The sequence below is a fragment of the Mangifera indica genome, chromosome 17 (assembly GCF_011075055.1).
Source record: "Mangifera indica cultivar Alphonso chromosome 17, CATAS_Mindica_2.1, whole genome shotgun sequence".
Taxonomy (NCBI): domain Eukaryota; kingdom Viridiplantae; phylum Streptophyta; class Magnoliopsida; order Sapindales; family Anacardiaceae; genus Mangifera; species Mangifera indica.
Window position 1 is genome coordinate 7,790,444 of NC_058153.1, and position 24,678 is coordinate 7,815,121.

The 24,678-nt window shown below is 32.0% G+C and overlaps 1 protein-coding gene across 1 annotated transcript; it reads left to right on the plus strand.

The window, feature by feature from the left end:
* Window positions 1–19,581: 19,581 nt before the first annotated feature.
* Window positions 19,582–20,653, plus strand: LOC123200900. The gene is made up of 2 exons (XM_044616280.1): window positions 19,582–20,052; window positions 20,588–20,653. Exons 1-2 carry the CDS (start codon window positions 19,582–19,584, stop codon window positions 20,651–20,653), a joined length of 537 nt encoding a protein of 178 aa, XP_044472215.1.
* The last annotated feature ends 4,025 nt before the right edge of the window (window positions 20,654–24,678 follow it).

Sequence of the window (24,678 nt, forward strand, 5' to 3'; positions counted from 1 at the left end):
GGTTTGACTTAACTAATGTACTTGTTCACCAAAATAAAGATGGATTATATTAAAGGCAGAGTAAGGGTTACATTTTTTGATCTACTCTATATATATTAAGAGTTACAATTGAGATTGCATAATATTTTATTGGGGTAACTCCTAACTTGAAATTATGAGCTTTTATAATTAATTCGTTGACTTACCTAATTAGATTGATTTTAGCTTGTTCTCCAAAGTAAAGGTTGAGTTAGTTCAATGGGATCTTCATCCACTGGAAAGTCCATTAAGACTCTTTGAGTCCAATAGTAAGGGCTAGTAACTTGAGAAAAATAGTTGGAGTGTTTAATTTAAAAAAACAAAATTAAATGAATTAATAATACGATTAATTACTAATTCATGTAATATGTAAGTGTATATTACAAAAATCTTTATGTTAAACATCACGTTCTGTTCGATTCTCAAGAAAGATAATAGGTTGGATAGAGACAATTTCTCTAATTGGTATAGAAATCTTTGGATTGCGCTCCCTCATGAGAAGAGGTTGTACATCCTTGAAGGGGTCATACTCTTTAAACCTAGTCTTGACGTTAGTTAAGAGGAAAAAGATGCCTACAATAAATATCTTGATGACTTTATTAAGGTATGGTATCTTATGTTGGCCTTCATGACTCCTGAGCTACTAAATTAGAATGAAGAAATGGACATGCCACCCATTCTTCTTAACTTATGTAAGTTGTACAACACTTTTGTAAGGGTCAAATGAGTTGTGGTGTCGAATGTATCATGTGGATGCAAATTTACTAAGAGAGGCCAAGTTAGCCCTTTTGTAGTTAAAATGATTAGGTACATTAAGTGATTGGAAAACTTGGGCTTTTGCATGGACAATGGGCTTATCATTAATATGATGCTTAAATCTCTTCTTTCATTATAGGCAAATTTCATCACGAACTTTAACTTGAGTGAGAAAGAGAAATCTCTTAGTGAGCTCTTACATGCACTGAGAACTACATAGTATGAGGTTAGAAAGCCTGCTAATATGCTTATTTTTTAAGCCAATGCACTTAAGGCGAAAGGCGAGGATAAGGCTATGGCCTAAAAGCAACTTGTCATTACTACACATCCCACTAGTTGTGTAGGGAAAGGAAAGATTATCTACTTTTGTGACAAGCCTAGTTACTATATTAGTCGTAGGAATTTATCATCTTAGGTTGCCCACTAGACTTGTTTTAAAACCTCATAATTGTTATTATGCTCTAACTATTTCTAGGAATTTAACTTCTATGTCTGTTTTGGACAAAAAAAGATATTGTTTTTGGATTTTTGGTGGTATTATAACCATCATTTTAAATAATATTCATTATGGAACATCTGAATTGAGTAATATATCATACATTCTAAAACTTGATAATGAGGTCTTTAATAGACAAAACAAACATTTAAAACAAATAATTTGAATATCACATATAAGTGGCATTGCAAGCTAGGCCATATCTGAAATGTATATTGAAACTTTTAAATGAAACAGTTTTGCAATCATTCGAATTCCAATCGTATGATGAATTTGAATCGTGTCTATTAAGTAAGATAATCAACTCACCCTTCGCTAGGCATAGTGAAATGGTGTTACAACTGTTAAGAATCATTCACAGTGATATATATAGACCCATAATGGTGCATGACAGATATAAGGAATCTTACTTCATCATATTTACTAATGATTTCAATAGATATAAGTCTGAATACTTTAATAAATTCAAAAAATTGAAGAGCGAAGTTGAGAAGCAGCTTGGGAAAAATATTAAAATCCTTTAAAACAATCAAAAAGGTAAATACCTAAGTGTTGGATAAAAGAGAATAGGATAGTATCTCAACTCACCCTTCTTGGTACACCTCAATTAATAGTGTATCTAAATGGATGAATAAGACCTTGATGGATATGGTCAAGTCCATGATGATTTTTACAAATATATCATTGTATTTCTAAGGTTATGCATTAGAAACACTGACCTATACACTAAATTATGTCCTGTCAAAGTCTATGGACAAAATTCCATATGAGTTATGGACTGGATGAAAGCCCAATCTAAACTACTTAAGGATTTAAGTTAGTGAAACTTATGATAAGAAATAGACTTTAAACAAATTGAACTCTAAATCTAACAAGCGTATCTTTGTAGGGTATCTAAAGGAATCTAGGGGTTATTGTTTCTACCATCAAGAAGAGCAAAAGGTTTTTATTGCTCGAATATGTGTCTTCCTCAAAAGAGAGTTCATTCTAAAGAGAACTAATGGGAGAAAGGTATAACTTGATGAATTTATAGTAACACTAGATTCCACAAACTTTAGACAAGACGATATGTCATCTTAGAGGATTAACCATAGTAAAGAGGTTACTGTTAAGGTAATGCCCCAAAACTAATTGATTTGTTCGTTTGTAATGTTGTAATTCAATTATTTATTAATAAAAGGAAACTCTTATTAATTCATGTTAATGTTTTCATAATGTGTTTGTTTGAATAATATATCTTTAGAATGGTAGAATCGTTATAAGGGGGTGAGATAACTAATTATGGAAACCTTATAAACATATTAGATGACTATTCTAGAAATGTTTATACTCTCAATATTACTTTGACTAATAGCACAAGTAATAATGATGAGATTATTATAGTATTGAGCGACTTCATCGAATTGTAGTGATAGTTATCATGTGTCAAAGCTATTACCTGACAACTTGGTGCAACTTAAGAGTGTAAGTTGTAGACATGTTCATTGAAGTGATCTGACAAAAGAATTTTCATATAGATGGTTGCTCTAATGTCTATGAAATAAATTCTCTAACTAATGAGTACATATGCTCTTTAGACTTGAGATCACTAGACCATCTCGTACAAGGATCAATATGATTTGATAACGTGTCATAGTAATTGGGGTAACCATAAAGGTGGTGACTAACAATATCGAAATATGTATAAAGGCTATGGTGGATCAATAGAGGATTCGTTACTTTCGATCATAGGAATGAATATCTCAAATGAGAATACTAAAAGACATTGATAACCACTCAAATTTTTGACCACTATGGGATTAGGTCAAAGCCTAGTCTAAGTCATTTAGTTATCGATGTGTATCATTTCATATTGAGGAGTTACTAGATAGACACGTATTTGTATCATAGCCTCAAGAGATATTACTTGATAAATGGATTATATTATGCATAACCATGTAGTTGACAAAGTCTAGAGTTGTTCATTGACATTCTATCAGCCATGTGACCAAGATGTCTTGCTAGAGACAAATCTTAGTTTATGTTTAGATTCAATTTAAATCTAGACACTAACAATTCGATGAAGAGCTTATGAGTCAAATGCATAGTAGAGTTGATTCAAACTCTAAGGCATAAGGTTATTTGGTGATAATCTTGGTACATATGGATTGAGGTAAAATCGAGAATAGATTAGACTTATCCCATAGGATTGAATTAGCTCAATTTAACTTATTCCTTGACCATGAACGCCCGTTCATGGTTAGTCAGATAAAGATACAATTTTATCCAAATCCATACCCGAAGATCTAGATAAATTCTTGATTGTACAGATAAAGATCAAGCATGAAAAACTGTTCATATCCCATGAATGGTCATTCTGGCATTCTTTATGAATAAGAACCTAATTTCATGATTTTGCAACTACTTTTTACAAACCCTAAAGCACAAACATCCATTTAATCACATAGACAACCTATTCACAAAGCCCTAACAACCTTTACTGAGCTATTTTAGTTTATTATAGTCTATGCTTTGCAGTGATACGTGTATTGATTGATTATAAAGGTTGTTGCATGTGTTGATTATCAATCATATTAAAATTTGTAAATATGATCTACAATATGTTGTAGCATATACGTTAATGATTATATCAACGTAAAGTTGGTGTTAATTTTAATGAGTTTTCGTTTATTGAATTTCGCTTAAATATTGTTTATGCTTACAGGATTTAAAAATAAAATTTTGATTGATTGCCATTTGATTTTTGTGTTGTTGCACAAAATCACTGTCAATTCGTATTGTTATGCATTTCAAGGGTTGCTATTGGTGTAAGGTAGGCATTCATGTCATATTATCTCATCCCAATGAAGGCATGCCAAATTTGCGGAAGTTTTCTAGTGACCGGTATGCAATGGTGCATAACCGTTTGTTAATGTATTTCGCTATGATAATGAGCGTGAGATTTCCCCATTACTAAGCTTTCCACAAAGAGACACTGTTCATCTTCAATGACCAATTGTTCATCTATTAAAAACTTACATGTTCTTTTGGATGTTCATTTAGTTATTTGCCTAGTCATTTATGGCTATGGAATTTTGTCAAATTCCATGTACGAGACAACAAATGATTGTCCTTGAGGCTTGCATGCTTGATCAAAGCAAAAATTGTAGTTTTAACCCAATTTAAGTAACAAAGACCAAATTACAATTTTCTAATCCTTTTTGGTTGAATTACAATTAACTTGGCAAACTAAAAATGTAATTAAGCACTTGGCTAAATAATTAAAATTAATTTACTTTAATTTTATTAATTTTAATTATGATGTATGTATGTTAGTATATGCATAATATCTGATATATAGTTACAAGACCTATGGATGTTTTATTTTAATTTTTATGAAATTTAGGAATGAATGGCTATAACTTTTAATTTATAAAATAAGACTTGCAACACTTGCCTCCTTTTATATTTCTCATTCTACTTCTCCTCCCTCCCAACTACCTTCGAATGTAATTCGAGGTTTCTAATTTAATTAAATGTAAAAGTTAGGTTTAGTTTTATTTTCTTTTTATTTAAAGAATATGTAACTAGAAATAAAGTCATGTACGTTTGAAGAATGAAGACGAAGGAGAAGCCTTGAAAATCCTGAAAAGCAAGACTTAAATTGACTAGTCAAACGCCTCATGGCTTAATGGATTTGACATTAGAATAAGTTGTATACTAGCAATATTTACTTTACGTTATAGAATGCATACTTAGGTTTCTATATCTTGCAAATATCACCTAATGTGCAAACTAAAATTGGTGAGACACATGTAAATAAATCCCTCATACAAATATTAAGTCTAAGATAATAATTAACACCTTCCAATATGATACCTTAATTAAGCTCCTATTCCTTAGAACCTTGTTCACTAATGCAAAAGGTACACTTCCACCAGGTAGAAAATCGGGGGGTTTTCATGACTTACCTAATGTTCTTTGCTTGTTCGCCAAAGTGAAGATAAAGTATGTTAAAGATAAAGTAGGGAATATATTTGTTGATGCAAGGTGATATGTAGTACCTACCCTACCGATATTGAGAGTCATAATTAAGGTCGCATAATATTTTGGGATAAAACCTAACTTGAGATTATGAGCTTTTGTGATTAGTTTGTTGACTTACTTAATTGGGCCAACTTTAGCTTGTTCGCCAAAATGAAGGTTGGGTTGGTTTGATGGGATCTCAACCCACTAAGAAGTATACTGCGACTTCACATGTCCAATAAAAAAGTCTATTAACTTGAGAAAAATAGTGGGAATGTTTAATTTAAAAACCGTAATTAACCAAATTGATAATATAATTCAATTACTAATGCTTTTAATTTGTATTTGTAGACAAATCCAATCACCATGGCAATAACGTATCAATCAATTCTTGAAAAAAGAAAATAAGCTGCATGAAGGCAACTTCATTAACTGGTATAAAAATTTTTGGATTATATTATATCAGGAGAAGAGGTTGTATATTCTAGAAGGGGATCCATCTTGTGAGTCTGGTCCTGATGTCATGTAGAAGTAAAAATGTAACACCCACAGGTAAGTCTAAAGGTATTTTAGTCTTTTTTCTTGTTTTAAATTGAGTTAATCAATATTTTCCAAAGTGACACATGTTTGTGTATAGGAGTATACACGACCATGTATTGTTAACAAATTTGAATTTATCATATAAAATAAAAATCACGGCAAAATCAAGTATTGCCTTAGTTGTGTGACATAACACATACCCGTATACTGTAGATACACCCCTTGTGTCATGTCTAGAAGCCAAAAATAAAAGTGTGTTTAACCTAATTCTCTCATAATTTTCTCACCTTAGCCATACCTAAATAAGAGAACAATGAGAGGAGAGACTTGCAGTCACTGGTTGTTGAAAATCATGTAGCCACGTGAAGAATTGCTTGTACATTGGAAGACAAGTAAGTCGACCTTCTTCTTATTTGGTTAAAGAATTGATTATTGGAAAGATGAACATTATGTTATTGAATGTTGATATTCTGATTGTTTTAATAGAGTTATAGTGACCTTTGGTGTAATAATTATGTATGAATTGTGTGATCTTGTTGTTATGAGTTTGATATCGTGCTAAATAGAACAGGTAGCATTTTGATGATGAGGAACCTATGATAAGAGATTCTGTGTGAGTATATGAGATTTTAGTTACAAGAATATGGCTATTAATGTTTATAAATATGGTTTTTCCAGAGAAGTACTTTATGGTTATAATATTGATTTAATTTGATTAAATTGAGGATGATGATGGTTAGGATTCATTGTGATGATCATGTTTATGCTTTTGTGGTTATATGAATCAAGTTAGGAGGATTAGAAATGACTTTTGAGATGTGTGTTATGTGTGGGATTGCTTAAGGTTAGCTGGAGAACATAAAAATTATTGATGTTGTGATTTTCAAATTGTAACACATGGTTGTGTATGGCCTCACACACACATGTGTGTCTTTAGTTTAAAATAAGAAATTTCATAATTTTTGCATGCTTATTTTAAGGAAAGCCATGCACGGTCGTGTGGTATGAGACACACGATCATTGTGACTTTCCAAAAGTATACACTGCATTTAAAAAGTGGCACATGGAGGTGCACCTTAGGCACACACCTGTGTATCTAGTTAAAATGATTATTTTACCCCTAGTTCAAGCATAATGAAGGGGAAGAAAAAGAAAAAGGAAAGAATATAAGACTTTAGTAAATAAGACAAGTTAGAGAGAATTATAAAGAGTATCTAACTATGTGAAAGATGACATGAGACCTCGATTGAGTCAAATCCAAATCAAAAATTAAAAACGTTAAAAAAAGTGGTTTACATTTAGATAGCCACCAACTATGTGCATAAATGGCAAGATACGTGAAAGCAATAGGGCTGGACACCAATGAGATTCATCTTGCATTTGGTGTCAAGGCATATACCACTTAATTCATTTTAGGTGTGCATGGTAAGAGATTGTGACTTTTCAGATATTTTCTCACATAATCAATGGGATGCATCATATATGTACCCATGATAGGGGTCATTCTAAGATGGTTAAAATAACAGTTTTGATTAGTTTATATGATAACAAAAGAGACTACTACCAAATTTTTTGCCATGTGACCAAGGTTTCCCAATTAGCTAGCTTAATAGGTTGTATGACATATGCGCAAGGAATGATAAATAGTGACATATAAGGTGTCTTATACTTTGACAAAGGTATCAGATATGCCTATTTCGGCTTAGGCCTTAATAACCTTTGTAGATGAACTATATCAAGGCACGAGAGTGCCAAGCTATAAGCACATTCAAATTTACAAATGAAACGCTAGTTTTATCAGTTTTATGAGTATTCAAAGTGTCGAAAGGTCACAAACTTACTGAGTGTTTTCACTCATTGTTTTGCAAGTTAAGGTGAGCAGTGAAACATGTAGAGGAGCCAGCAGTCTGACGAGCAACTGCACAAGGGTGAGAGGTATAATTAACATTTTCATATTTTCTTTCATTTATGTTTTTCTATATATTTCAGTTACAATTTATGAGTTATTCTGCACATTTATTACTTATATTGAGTTTCAGATAGTGACATTTATGGAATATTATTAGAAAAGGTATTTCAAATGCCGCATTTTTGCACACTTTAAAGATTAAGTATTTATTATAATGTTATTTCAAATAATGTTTTATCTAATTTGTGCTTGAGGATTTGGATTAATCCCAAATTGTATGGATGAAGATTAAGCATGAATGATTGTTCATGTCCCATGAATGACCATTCATGGCATGCTCTATAAATAAGAATGCAATTTCATGATTTCATAGCCATTTTTTGCAAACCCTAAAACATGAACATCTATTCCTTCACACATACAACTTATTCACAAAGCTCTAGTAGCCTCTAGTGAATAGTTTTTCCATGTTAGAGGAGCCATCTAATGCATGTATGAATTCTATAAATCCTTCTATGGTTGTATTGCCATGTTAATGAATTTACTCATCTAAAATGTGATCCACTAGTCATTGGGGTTAACTTTAAAAATTTTAATTATCTATTTTGATATCCCAAAAACCTAGAAAACACCCTTTAGTTAATCTACCTTAAGTGGAACTTAGTGAGTCGACTCAACATACACAAGAGCTACATAGATCTAGTCGAGTATGTCATGATCTTGAGAGATTTGATTTTTCTTATGTATCAGCATGGTAACATACTGGTTATTCATGATGATGAGCCTATAACCTACGTTGAGGTTGTTTCAAGTCTAAACATTGAGAGATGGCTTGAAGGCATGAAAATATAAGGGAGACTCTATGTACTAAAACCAAGTATGGTCTTTAGTAGATCCATTTGAAGGGGTAAAACCCATAAAGTGTAAATGTAACACCCACAAGTAAGTCCAAGTATTTTAGTCATTTTCTTTGATATATATGTGAATTAATTATTTTTTGTGAATAGTAAATGATCATTCATTGCAAGGGTGGACGCCTATTCATGCATAGTGAAGGGCAAAAAAATCATTTTATAATGAACGCATGAAATTGGTTAAGTATAAGAAGATGAACAGTCGTGCATGATCAACTGAACCTACTTTTATGCATTTGTTGAATTTGAATTTCAATAAGATATGTTTTATGGTGATTTTGGGATGTGTTTTAATGTAATAGTAGAAGTAACATCGTCCATGGTAGAAGGATGACTATTCATACAGTTTAAGTTACAAAATAAAAAAGGGCACTGCATGTTTGGCTAGTTATTATTAACTCTTTACAAAGCAGAACCAAACAACGACAAAGAAGAGGTATATGAGTTATGAGGAGATCCAAAAAGAGATTAGATCACAAAATTTTCCATAACCACACAAAAAATTAGCAATCACTAAAAGTAAAGTAAGTGGTTAACTTTTTACTCTATCTTTCATATGGTTTAATGGTTTTAAGTTGTTATGGATTCATTTAATGAATATCAGTCTGTAAAAAACATGTTATAAAGAAGAACACTATAGACTTAGTATCATTGTATGAATTGAATGAGTGATAAAACAACATGATGACTATGTTTTGTATATTATGATTTTAGCAATCTATTATTGATAAAATGATTTTAAGGACTATGATACTCAAGAATGAAAATAAAATGACTAGAGATTGATTTGATATGATTGTGAATGAAAGAACTAGTATGATGTTGATGGAATTTGTAAAAACTAGTAAAGTACACATTTTCTAATCGAAACCATACTAATTAAGATGAACGAGCGTTCATGCCTTTTAGGAAAAAAAAAATTTCTCATTGGTGCAATGAACATTCATTTTAAAAGGTTTAGCTTGAACAGTTGTTCAGTATGGGATGAATGCTTATTCATGGTATTTTAGGGGGAACGATGAGGATAGGAGAGGAATGACCATTAAGGACTTAACGACGTTAATCAAATGTTCATAAGTCCTTAGTTAACAGAAGGGTGAACATTTATTCATAGCAAGATGTACGCGTGTTCATGGGCTTAGAAAGATGAATGAAGATTAAGGGCTATGGACGCTCGTTTTGCTAGTGCATAAAATTATTTTACCCTTATGAGATAAGTGGTGTTATATGTGAAAGCAATAAGGCTATACGAGGGATAGACCCCTATGAGATGCATCATACACTCGACGTCAAGGTACATTAGACATTTATTTTTAGTTTAAATATGCATGGTAAGTGATAGTGGCATCAGTTAGTTTCCTCATATGGTCAGTAAGATACATCACATACGTGATTGTGGTAAAGGTTATCTTAGGATGGTAATTCAGAGAGTAGTCTTGTAGTTATGCTCATGTGGTAAGGGAAAGACTGTGACCAATTTTTTATATGACCAATATATCATAGCTAGTTAGTTTGATAGTCTGACTGGTATATGTTTGAGACACAAGAGATATTAGACATTTAGGATGTCAATTACTTTCACGAGGGTATCAAATATACTGAGTTTGACTTAGGCCTTAGTCATCTATGTGATGTGGCCAAACAAATCCTCTAACAACCACAAAGAGGCTTAGTGATAAAATATTGGTTTATGAGTTATGTTGTGTATAAGGTGTTGAAAGGTCACCTACTTACTAAGTGTTTTTCACTCACACATTCTTTTTTGTGATTTTGCTGAAAAAGGTGAATAGCAAGACATGTGAGGGAACCAATGATCTAGCTCAAGTCATTGTATGAGATAACAGGGTAATATAGTCACTTCTAGATTTTTATGATATTTATGTATTCATTTCAATTTAAGATAATGTTTTAAATTATGCTCTTATGAGTTTTTATTTTAGACACTGTGGATTATATAGATGGTATGTTATTTATCTATGTGATTTGAAGTATTATATTTGATGATGTATGCACCTTTTTACACTTATTTTAAGGTTAAGTATTTACTATCATACTTAAATTTTGTTATATATAGGAAAGAGTTCAAGTTATGCATGTCTCTTCAAGTCATATTTTGGGTAGGCATATATATTTGGAGAAGGGTGCTATAGCAAATGACTTTTCAAAAAGAAAATTGACATAAAAGGTAACATGTATACCTATAAAGTATAACTAGTTGCTAAAGGTTTTAGCTAAAAACATGGCATTGATTATGATAAAGCATTTTCACTAGCCGTGATGTTTAAGTCTATCCAGATTATGCCTACCACGATTATGAAATCTGGCAAATAGATGTCAAGACAACCTTCATGAATAGTAATCTTATAGAGGATGTATATGTTATAGATACTACCAACCGAATAGAAAGTTTATGGATCACACACATATATGAGTCAATTTAGACTCTCATGGCATAAGGCCATTTAAGGATAATCTTAGAATGTTTAGGCTTAGGCAAACTTAGGAATAGACTAAGCTTGTCCAATAAGATTGAATCAGCCTAGTTTGACTATTTCTTTGATCATAACTATTCATGGTCAATAAACAACCATTCATGATGAGCCAAATTAAGATAAAATTTTATCCAAATCCGTGTCAAAGGATATGGATAAATTACATATTATACGTGATAAGAATCAAGATAAATGATTGTTCATTTGACTATAAATAGTCGTTCATGGCATCTTATAAATAAATATGCGATTTTACAATTTTATTTCTTCTGCAAAATAATTACACAGTCGAATACCTGTTCACTTTACACTATTTCCTCGGGCGTTGAGTCTAAGTAGACTTGTACACATGTTTTAGCCTTCTTTCATCTATGCTTCATATGTATATCGAGTTGCCTCCCAACTATGGGTTGGAAAGTCAACCTATTACCACAAACAGACTAAAAGAGCTGTCAAAAGCAAGTATTGTGTTCTAAAACACCCCATGGTTGATTTCCATGATTTATGTAAAATATCTCCTAAAATGTGATCCGAGAGAGGGGATTTTTGGGCTATTTTGAAATTTTATTGTATTTCAGTGCCCTTACCAATTTTCGAGTGACCAAAGAATTCCCTATGGAATGGGCATGTAATAACTCTCTCTAATGACATACCCTTATATAGAATATGACCCAAAAAAATGTGCATAACTTGCTCTCATAACTCATACAAGAAAATTCAAAGATGATATTAATTATTTAATCTTAAAATTCATGCAAAAAGGTGCAAACTAAAAATTTCTTTAAATGCGAACTGAGTGTGCATAACTTGCTCTCTTCATAAAGTGCATAATTGATAGAAGCATTGTGGGACCATCAAGCTATTAAGGAGATCCGCTATATATTTCGATTGGGCTAATTACGAGGAGTAGAGCTAAAAAGGTGCAATAAGCCTTCATAGGGCTTGTGGAGGGCTTAGAGACTAAAACCAGTTCACTCAAGGATGACTGGATGCTTAAAAGAGCCAACAGAGAAGTTAACCTGATTCAAGTCTATGCCCATGGAGAAATCTAAATCCAAAACGCGTAGGCAGACTTTGATTGACCATAACTTTTGATCTGAAAGGAGTTACGAGCCTTGTAACCTATCAACATAAAGCTTATTTTGTTCTCTATATCAACAACCTACTTTGCCAGTTGCATTCGATTTGTAGGCCTAAATAAAGGTCGTTTTAATGTATATTATGCAATTTTTGTTTTATCAAATTTAGGATTTTTGGGTTTTCGTGAATTTTGGTCTTTCTTGTGATAAGGCTAGACTTTAATAAGCCCAATTGTCATATTACATTTTAATTAGAGTGTTGGATAGTTAATTAGGTAATGGGCTTGGGGAGTTTGGAAGTCCATTAGCCAACTTTTATCTTGAATGAGAACTTTTGGCCAACTTTTTGCATAGTTTTGCCTACTGTTAAATTACCAACCATTTAAACTTATCAAGATTCATCTTATGGCATTCACCATTAACGATGCCAAAATTCATTCGATTAAATATCAATTCGGGTCAAGGTTTACGTTGATGAAACTAATTCAATCCTAAGGAAAATATCTTCTTAAACGTTGGGTCTTACGTCATATCGTCAAGGTTAACGTCAATAATTCAAAACAAAATGCACAAAGGAAAACTTGAATGATATAAAAATCCAAATGATGAAAATGCCTTCCACCTCATGCAATGATTTGAGCTGAACTATTCACTTTGTTGCATGCCCCGCTACTCATCTCTACATATAAAACCATAGAAGGAATGTGTGAGTGAAAAAAATTTAGTAGCAGGTGACTCCTTGACATCTTGCACATAAAATCTTAAGTTGGCATTCTAACTCTAAATTTTTATATGGTTAAAGTGGATGTTTTCTGGCACTTTTTTTTGCCCATCCATCTACTCTTAGCACTCTCGTACCCTAAATACATAGATCATCTCATATAGTTTACTTAGGCTTAAGTTAACCATGACATATCTAATACTCTAGTAAAGCAATTGGCATCCTAAATGCCTACTAACTATTATGCAATTCGAATTCTATACGTTGAAATACCCTAGAATGTCAACAATCCAAAAATCATTTAGAAATCTGAAAATACGAGTTGATCTATCCTAAAAAGGCAAAAATTGAAAAAATGAAACTGAAATTCAAATTCTATACGTTGAAATACCTTAGAATGTCAACAATTGGAAAATCATTCAAAAATTTGAAAATGCAAGTCGATCTATCCTAAAAAAGCAAAAATCAAAAAAAGGAAATTGAAATTCGAACTCTATACGTTAAAATACCCTTAAATGTTAACAATAAAAAATCGTTTAAAAATCTGAAAATATAAGTCGATATATCTTAAAAAGATAAAAAAAAAAAAAAACAGAACTGAAATTCGAATTCTAAACGTTGAAATACCTTAAAATGTCAACAATCAAAAAATCATTCAGAAATCTAAAATACGAGTCGATATATCCTAAAACAACGAAAATTGAAAAAAACGGAATTGAAATTCGAACTCTATACGTTAAAATACCTTTGAATGTCAACAATCAAACAATCATTTAGAAATATGAAAAATACGAATTAATATATCCTAAAATGATGAAAATTGAAAAAACGAAACTAAAATTTAAATTCTATAAGTTGAAATACGTTAGAATGTCACCAATCGAAAAATCATTTGAAAATATGAGTCGATATATTCTAAAATGGCGAAATTCAAAAAAATGAAACTGAAATTCGAAAATACGAATCGATATATCCTATAAATGAAAAAACCGAAATATTGAGCATAAATTTCGTCATTATATCGTAAAATATGCCAACAAAGCACAAAAATGAAAAAATCGAATGTCAAATTTGAAAACTACATATCGAAAAACTTTAAAACAGAAAAAACGGATATAAAATTCGAAAACAACACATCGAGAAACACTAGATATGGAAAATATCAATTTACCCCCTCAGAAAATTTCTACTGTAAATAGGTCTAATATTTATCCCTTACCCCCTCAACAATTTTCTAATCTATTAGCGCCTCTGCAGTAAAAAAAAAAGTAAATTTCCCCTCAACCCATTGTTTTCATGGCATTAGCCCACTGTCTCATGGCAAATTTCACAAACACCCCCCATGGACTAACCGCTCTCCCTCAGCTCCCTAATATTTTGAAAAAGCTACTTCACCCTCTAACCCATGTTTAATCTCTCCTGACCGTAGGGGAATTCGTCTTGACTGTGGGATCCACTGTTTCCACAAACAAGAGCATCGACTGTTCGAACCTTTTTTCCGATGCAAAAATCATCGTTTCTGCCTCCAATTTCAACACAAATTAAATGTACATATCCTATAACACAAAACCCCTCAAGAAATTCAACCAAAACAATCAAGAATCAAAATATTTTATGTATTGTTCAAAATTGGAACCCTAGAATTTCAAACTGCAAAATCTCTCTCAAATCTCAATAATCTTAACAATAAATTGATTCAAACAACAGTAGGGAAGATGTACTAACCTTCTTTGCCATTTTCGATCATCGAAAAAATATGAAAATCGACAAAAATCGCTTCGTCATGGAATGACCATGGGATGATCGTGGGAGACGCAAAAATTTTAGAATTTGCACAATAAAAACGTGGAAAAATAAAGGAGAAAATAAGTAAAATCCTTGGTTTATATATAGGGGTAGTTTGGTCATTTCATAAAAAAGGGCATTTTTTCTTAAACCTAATTATTTTGGATAATTTCGCTTAGAGCCCCTAAATTTTGGCCATTTAATATAATTTTCATAGAAAAATTATAGAATTTTCTTCTTCTTCTTCCTTTAGCCACGAAAAGCTTCCATTTTTCTTCCTTGAAGGGTGCAAGTCAAGAGATCACTTGATTTAGTGATTTAAGCTTCCTAACTTCAAATTAAATTACAAAGTACAAGGTAGTTTACATATTTCTACACTTTATTTCTTGAAACAACATGTAAATTTCATATTGCTATTGTTGCATATAATGTGAACATGATCTACATGATTTAATTTTGTTACCAAAATCTTACAAATGGTATCAGAGCAAGAGTTTGATCCTTAAATAACAAGAATATTCCATAATTTTAGGTGTTTGAAAGTGTTAGTGATCAAAACCTAAGATATACATTTTGTTATGTGTGATTGGTTCAAACCAAGTGTGAATATGTTATTAGGAATGTCTTAATAGCATTTAAAAACCTTTAAATTGTTGAAATTGTATTGGAAAAATTTTAACATAAAAATCATAATTTTAAAAATTTGGATGTTTTTGAAATTATTGGTTTAATCATGATTTATGCATGATTGTCATGATATACACATGAATTTTAATCTTGACTTTGCATAGAAATGTGTTTTTAAGAAACTTAGTTTGTATGACTTGGTGAAGGGTTCCATGTGTTTGGTTGATAGAAATAAGATTCATGTAACATCCCTCTCTAGAAGTGCTACCCATCGAAGGAGAAATGTTACGAATTAATATTCGGAGCGTCTATTTTTTTCTTTTTAAAAAATACTTTAAAATAAACGCATCATTAAAAGTTTTTAGGAAGTATTCCAAGAAAACTAAAAATCTGGAAGTGAACAAAAGATGTATATACTTATATGAAAGCATCTGAAAATAGGGAGTAATCATATGTAACTGTACCATAATCTCAAAAAGTCAAAAGTCGACAAGAACATGCCACTGTATGCATGTAATATAAACCAGAGATAACCTGCTCCAGCTAGATCTACCTACGCTGACCTGACCCTGCCTCGCAGCTACCTCGATCACCTATACCTGCAATCAGGAAAGAAAAGGGAATGAGTGATAAGAACACTCAGTAAGGGGAAAGAATCAAGTAAACTATCTTTTTTTTCTTGTTCTAACTCACTTTTGAGACTCAACCTCACATCTTAATCTTTATAAAAGATTGAGGGGGTAATTTAGTTCACTCTTTACTATTTGGGTCATATTTTGTCTCATATGGTGTCTATTTGATACTTTCTGGAAGCTAACTATAGGGATTTGACACTTTTCTAAGCTCAAGCTCTTTTTCTTTCACTACACTATTTCTGAATCTGAATTGAGCTCTACTGCGAGCGGACCCTACTAGGGCTCTATGTCCTACTACGGATGTGTCCTACTGCGGACGTGCCCTACTGCAGGCGGTGTAATGTAAAGTGCCCCCTCATAGTTTATAGCATGCATGCAGGTTTTATATCTTACTAATTTTGCTTCCATTTAAATTTATTCATAACTCAACAGACATTATTCTTGGGACGACCCCTAAATCTTGAGCCCCAAATTCCTTTTCTTGCTTTTCTTTCTTTTTTTCTTTTCTTCTTTTCTTTCTTTTTTTTTTCTCCTTTCTTTCCTTTCCTTTCCTTTCCTTTCCTTTCTTTTATTTTCTTTCCTTTCCTTTCCTTTCCTTTCTTTTCTTTCCTTTCTTTCTTTCTTTCCTGCCCAAAACTACGAAATACTGTTTACAGAACAGTCATTTAACAGAGCAGCCTTCTTTTTCATACAATTTAACAGCACAAACGGTTTCTAATTCATACAAGCTATATATTTTTGAAACGAGGATTCAAAGATCTTTCCAACAAGCTAAAACAGCACTCATAATTCAATAGATAAGGCAGTCAAAACGTGAGATAAAATCAGTGGCAAAAACTGCCTCCCCTGTTTATTTGGTAAAGTAGTTCTTATGGTTCATGCAATATTTAACAATCCAAATGATCCCCAATTCATACAAGCTATATATCAATGAAAAGAGAATTCAAAGAGCTTTCCAACGAGATATAATAGCACTTATAATTCCATAGATAAGACAGTCAAAACGTGAGATAAACTCAGTGACAAAACTGCCTCCTCTGTTTATTTAGTAAAACAGTCTTTTCGGTTTATATAATCTTTAACAGTCCAAATGATCTCTAATTCATACAAGCTATATATCATTGGAAAGAGGATTCAAAGATATTTTCAACAAGATATAATAGCACTCATAATTCATCAGATAAGGCAGCCAAAACATGGGACGAACTCAATGGCAAAAACTGTAAATATCATGTAACTTTCTGCCATGAACAAAATAACACACATAGACATCCCAAATGGCAAAACAACATTCCTCAACTTCAAATTCATCATTTATAACATAGATCCAAGGAACCAAAAGCCTAAAACATGTAACATATCAAGGAGGATACCCCTTACCTTATTTCAAGCCAAATCTTTGCAAGTTGGCTTCCTCCTCTTTGTTTTGCTTCCTTTATCACCAAGATCACTTTAAATCAATACGAAAACACACTAACATATTCACATAACATGCATATAAACATAGATAAAAGGAGAAGGAAGGAGATCTTTGGTTACCAAAGCTTTCAAGGTGCTTCTCTTTTTTTTCTTTTTATTTTATCTTACAATATCTCTTCAATTTCTTCCTTTGGCTTCACAAAACAAAAGAAAAGAACATGAAGGAGGCTGGTTGCTGGAGCTTTACGAGAGAAGAAGATGATAGAAAAACTTGAAGCTTCCTTTTGTCTTTTCTGTTTTTTATAAACATCTTTATCTCTTTTTTCTTTTTCTTTCTCTTTTTTGACTTTTTTGTATTTATATATATATATATATATATAAACACACCCATACATATATATATTTAAAATGAGAAAAATCTCAAAACAGGGTCAAAAGACATAATTACCCCTGGAATATACTTGAGGGTATTACAATTCAAATGTTGATTGAATTTTTATTAATTCATTAAACTAGTGTTTGACTTGGTTTGATTAAGAATTGGATTCTTGATAGCTTGGATTGGATAAATTACATTATGTGTAACCTTATTCATGTATGAATAATCATCACATGGTGAGATGGATTATGTTTGAGTGATGAATGATTCATATATGTCATGATTTGGTGAAATGCATGACACTTGTGAAGTTGGCTTACATTAGGCATGTGTTGTGTATTTAGTTTACAACTTGTTATTCTAAAACCTACTCATGTTTAAGTATGAATTGAAACATGTTTAGTGAGATTTTAGTGAACTTGGTATGTGTTTTGGAAACACTAAGAGTTAGAGTTTTATGTTTGGTTTCAAGACAAAAGTAATATAAAATTTTGGTTTAATTACTTTGTATACTTGTTATGGTTTGATCTTGTAGACACCAAACATTGGATGTGCTTGAGTTTTAGCAAACTTGAACAAAGAACATAAAATATGATAAATCATTTGTTAAGTTTACCAAATTATAAATTTAACTTCTAAGTTTGAATGTTTGACCATAGTGTTATACATATTAATATGGTGCTCACAATGTCATGTTATTATAGGTATATACGATAACATTAATGTGTGATATGTGTATGTTATATATGAGACATTATGACATGTTAAACATCATGTATCTAAATGTTTAACATTATGTATGCTAGATTGAAATGGACATAACATATTGGATATGTTTGTTGTCTTAGATACATAAATAAGAAATCAAGTTTGCTAGTCTAGGATTAAGTTATAAGATACTAGATCTTATATACAAGATCAACCTAATGTACATTTTAGATATGTAATATGTTAAGTTGTGTGAAAATATGACTTTTTTTTTATTATTGAATAATATAGTTGATATGTGTTCAATAACATGCCTAAGTTTGATGTTTTATATTATCATGTAATTTATTTATGACATATAATAGAGAACTAAAACTTTTCGGCATAAAATAGTCTTACAATACCATTTAAGATATTAGAGAAGCTATCAATGGCATAAATCGTAAAAATATGTTTTAGTAACATGTCTTAGGTGACAAATACATATCCTAAGATACACATTAGACTACTCGAAATATGAACTACCCCTAATTAATTAATTAAAAAAACCTTCCCCAAATTTTCAATATCAAATTTGAGTCTTCCATTGTGGGTCGATTAGGGTTAGGTCATACGCTGAAAATCTTAGATTTCTATTATGTGATGGATACTATGTCATATGACATAAAATCAATCGATTGGTGTCTAGAGTAATATTCTTGTCATTCCCTAGATTCTATTATGTGCGGGAGTGATGGAGTATTATGTTTGGAAAGCACGATGGGTTGAATTTGACTAGTATATAGTGCTTAGATCTATTATGTACGGTGCTCAAAGCTAAAGGCTCATATGAATCTTAACGTGTATTTGAAATGCAAAAGGAAATTGTTTCCTAATTATTGAGCTTGATAGACTTAGATCTATTATATGTAGTTTGTCAAGGTTGATAAGAACTTGATTCCCCACTAGAAAGTGATCCAATGAACTTTTCGAATCTTCAACTAGAGAAGTATAATATTTGAATAAAATAGTGGGAGCTAATAAGATTAGGTTTATTGGTAATTACTAATGAATTTGTCATTTCTTGCAGTATTCTCTCTTATGATACAAAATCTCAAAATGTCAACAGCAAATAATATACTCCTGAAATTGATGGACTCGTATGTGCTTATTGGTCCCAATTTTAAAGACTGGCTGAGAAATCTGACAATTATTCTCAATCTTGAAAAGTTAGTCTATGTCTTGGAGACACCTTTACTAGTAGCAGTGGACCTTGATACCCCTAAGGAAGAGCAAAGGGCTTATGCTGAATGGGTAGATGTCGACTTACGAGTTCGTAGTTATATACTGGTATCAATGAACTCTAAACTTCAAACTCAATTTGAGAATGTGCAGAGTGCGTATGAAATTATCACTACTTTAAGAGAGTTATTTAGTGAAAATGTTCAAGTGAAGGAATATAATTTGAGGACTTTACTATTCAACATGTGGTTTAAGGAAGACGTTTTCCCAGATGATCATGTTATTAAAATGATTAACAAGACTGGGGAGTTACAAATTATGGGCACAACTTTGTTGCATAATGTTCAGGTGCATTTAATTCTCTATTCACTCCCTCTAACTTTTAACCCATTCATTACAAATTATAATCTCAATAGGATTGAGCGCACTCTCTCTAAACTTCTCAATGATATTCAAGAATTTTATAATAATGAGAAGAAAGGGAAAACACCAACTGAGTTGCTAGCTACCTTTGCCACGAGAGGCAAAAAGAGGTAAGCTCAAAAACCTTAGAGGAGAGGTTCATAAATGAGATCTGGTGGACTAAAAGTACAAAGAAAAGGTTTTAAGAAAACCACTGCCAAGCCTTCTAGGATGAAGGGTTCAGCCTCCACGACCTTCTATTCCACAAAAAAAAAAAAAGCAGGAGAAGAACAATTGCTTTTATTGCCACCAAGAGAGGCATTGGAAAAGAAACTACCCTCTATACCTTGATGATCTGAGAAAAAGCAAAGCAAGTATATATCAATGTTATGTAATTGAATTTGAATTAAATGTTAATTCAAATATTGATTCCTGGATATTGGATTCTATTGCAACTTCACATGTTTGTGCTTGTTTACAGCAACTGCAGAATAGTTCTGCATTAAGACGTGATGAGATCACATTAAGATTAGCTGATGGGACATGAGTTTTCGTAGAGGCTATAGGTGTATATAGTGTACAGTTACCTATTACGCATGAAATAACTTTGTATTTTGCTAATGCCACCAAGAATATCATCTCTATTCCAATTTTGTATAAAAATGGGTATCAGTTTACATTTAACGGAAATTAGTGTCTAATTTATTTTGGAAATAAATTAGTAAGAAATGTTATCAATACAAAGGGTTTGCATGTGGTAGAACTTGATTTACATAGCGTCATGTATTCCATACCATCTAAAAGAACTAGAGAACACATAAATCCAATAGTTCTATGGCATCATAGATTTGGTCATGTTGGAGAGGATCGGATTCAACAATTAAGAGAAAGTGGACTTTTAGGTTTATTGGGTTCAGAACCCTATCTTACTTGTGAATCTTGTCTTCGAGGAAAAATGATCAAGTTTTCGTTTAAGAATAAAGGGGAGTGAGCCAAAAATATATTAGAATTGATACACACTGATGTGTATGGCCCCTTTAATGAAATGGCCTGAGGAGGTTTTTCGTACTTTATTATCTTTATCAATGACTATTCTCAATACAGATATTTGTATTTGATAAAATACAAATCTGAAGCTTTTAAAAAGTTCATAGAGTTCCAAAAGGAAGTAAAAAACCAGACTAAAAAAAGTATTAAAGCTTTGCTTTCAGATCATGGAAATGAATACTTGAGTATATAATTTCAAGAGTTCTTAAGAGATAAAAGAATACTATCTCAGTTGACTCTGTCATTCACACCATAGCATAATGGTGTGTTTGAACGAAGAAATCGTACTTTGTTAGATATGGTATGGTCTATGATGAGTTTTACTGACTTGCCAGCTTATTTATAGGGATACGTTCTTCAAACAACACTACATGTGCTGAATAAAGCACCATCAAAGTCCATTCAAAAAATGTCATATAAATTATAGTATGGCAAACATCCAAGTGTAAACTACCTGAAAATTTGGGGATATCCAACATTTGTCAAAATGGTTAGAATAGATAAATTAGAGTCTCGAACAGAAAAAGGTCAGTTCATCGGGTATCTAAAAGAAAGTTCAGGATATTATTTCTACTTTCACTCTAATCAAAGGATTATAATAAGTAGAAATGCACATTTTCTCAAGAAAAAGTTATTAGAGGAAGGTGGCATAGAAAAGAAAATTGTGCTCGAAGAAGAGTCCAAAGAGCCAGTAACCGAGCCTATTAAGGTAAATCCTCCCAGTATACAATCACCTGTACCAACTACAACAGCTCTAGTAAGAAAATCTACTAGAGTATCTTGACCTCTTGAGAGATATGGATTTCTAATAAAAAGAATTTTGAATCGCTTCTAATGGAAGAAATTGAGTATCTAAAGGATCCAAAAACTTAGCAAGAGACAATATTGGTATTGACTCCTGTAGATGGCTAGAGGCGATGAATTCAGAAATTGAATCTATGAATGCAAATCAAGTATGGACACTCGTTGATCCACCTGAGGGAATAGTTTCGATAAAATATAAATGAATCTTCAAGAGGAAAATTGGCAAGGATAGAAAAGTTGAAATATATAAAACTCGATTGACAGCTAAAAGTTATACTCAAAAACAAGGGTTGGATTATGAGGAGACCTTTTCACTAGTCACGATGCTTAAATCCATCAGAATCTTGCTAGCCATCGCAGTACACTATGATTAAGAAATATGATAGATGGATGTTAAAATTGTTTTTCTCAATGAGTACATTGAGGAAAATATCTACATAGAGCAGTCAATCGATTTTGTATCCGCTACCAAAAGGCATAAAGTGTGCAAACTACATCGATCTATATATAGATTGAAATAAGCTTCAAAACACTGGAATATTCGATTTGATGAAACGATTCGAGTATTCAGTTTCATTAAAAATTTGGATGAGTCATATGTCTATAAATTGGATATAGATAAAATTGTCGTTTTCCTAGTCTTATAAGTAGATGACATATTATTAATTGGAAATGACATTGATACTATGATTGAGGTTAGGCTATGGCTAACAAAATCTTTCTCCATGAAGGATCTAGGAGAAGCAACCTATATTATAGGTATTCGCATCTATAGAGATAGAGCGAAAGGATTAATAGGTTTATCTCAAAAGTTGTACATAGAGAAAGTGTTGAAACGTTTTCGCATGCAAGACTCTAAGAGAGGTCTTCTGTCGTTTCCTCACAGAACACATTTATCGAAAGATATGTGTTCAAAGACTGATAAGGAGCCACACCTAATGTGTAAGGCATCATATGCTTTGGCAGTAGGTAGTCTCATGTATGTCATGTTATGTACATGACTAGACATTGCTTTTATAGTTAGTGTAGTAAGCAAATATCAGTCAAATCCTAGAGAAAAACACTGGACAACAGTAAAAGCTATCTTAAAGTATTTAAGGAGGACCAAAGAGTTGAAATTAGGTTATAGAGGTTCAGAGTTAACACTCAAAGGATACTCAGATTTTGATTTTAAGTCAGATGTAAACGATAAAAAGTCTACAATTGTATTTGTTTTTGTCTGTAATGGAGACACAGTCAGTTGAAAAAGTGTCAAACAGTCGACTACTTTAGACTTTATAATAGAAATTGAGTATATTCCTACTTCAGAAGCTACGAAAGAGGCTGTTTGGATATGTAAATTGGCCACAGAGTTAGGCATGGTTCCTCAGATGAGTCAACCAATAATTATATTTTGTGACAATACTAGTGCCATTACACAAGCAAAGAAACCAAGAGCACATCAAAAGTCAAAACATATTTAGCGAAAATATCATATTTTAAGAAAATTCATTGGAGCTGGAGATATAGTCATTCAGAAGATTACTTCAACGAATAATCTCATAGACCCACTTACTAAAGCACTAATGCAAAGACTATTGGACCAGTATCTAGAGAGGATGGGCATTAGGTACTACAATGATTGGCTTTAGTGCAAGTGGGAGTTCTTGTTAGAGTATGCCCTAAAAACTAATCACTTTGTCTATTTCAAGGCTTATATATCTTGCATATACATTATTAATAAAGGAAGAGTTATGCCATACTTCGCATGTTTTTTGCATCACTTTTATATTTATGTTATAGTTGTATATTACATCCATATTAGCTATATACATATGACATGTAAGAGGTCCTGATGAGTTTTAATGAACGTCATCAAATTGTTTCCCACATAGGCAATCTATTTGGGCAATAGTATTGCATGGTGGTCATGTGTTATATCACCATAGAATACTATTAGATGATTTTAGGTATGGTGGATGTACACATGGATAAACAATAGAACCGTTTGATAGTTGAAGAATTGATCAAAGGTTATTATATTATATTGTTTATTGAACATGATCACTAAACGATGATCACGTAGACGTTGATATGCAATCAATGATACATCATAAAATCATACTAGTGTATAGATCCTTTAACCTGAGATATCACAGTTGTACTTCGTTTCGGGACATATGATTCATATGGTGTATACCATGGGGCTAATAATGTCTCGTTCAAAAGCAAAGTTGATCATATATTGCTTGAGCAAGAGGAAAAGTGATGATCATACAGGGATCCATCGATTGACTGCTCTCGAGTTTTCATATGAATATCGAAAAACATAAAAATCTAAAATATTAGGTAGTATAGATAAAAGACCACATGAAAAGAGTTTCAAAATGGCAAGTTATGATGTATTACTTAATATTCGAAAAGAGAAAATGTTGGATTTTGATATTCCATGAATCCAAGTTTAATTGAGATAAAATAACAGAGGGATTGGACTACATAGTAAGTATGAGTAAGAAAGGTTCATTTGACATTATGTGAAGCTTGCACTTCATTGTGATATAAGGGTCATAAGACATTGCTAGATGACACCACATGATCAATGGGAGCTTCGTTTTGTAGCAGAAAATGAAGTATATCAGTTAACAATAGTTTTAGGCTATACAGTGATATAACGAAATGTATCGTCTGATATAGGGCCTACGGCTATGTCACTATAAACCTTGAAGGTCACACTCATATTTC

Excerpts from the sequence above, each read along its gene's own strand:
- LOC123200900 (XM_044616280.1), top strand. The coding sequence starts at position 19,582 with ATGTCAACAGCAAATAATATACTCCTGAAATTGATGGACTCGTATGTG. Across the intron at positions 20,053-20,587 it reads CTTTGTTGCATAATGTTCAG|CAACTGCAGAATAGTTCTGC; the intron begins GTGCATTTAATT and ends GCTTGTTTACAG.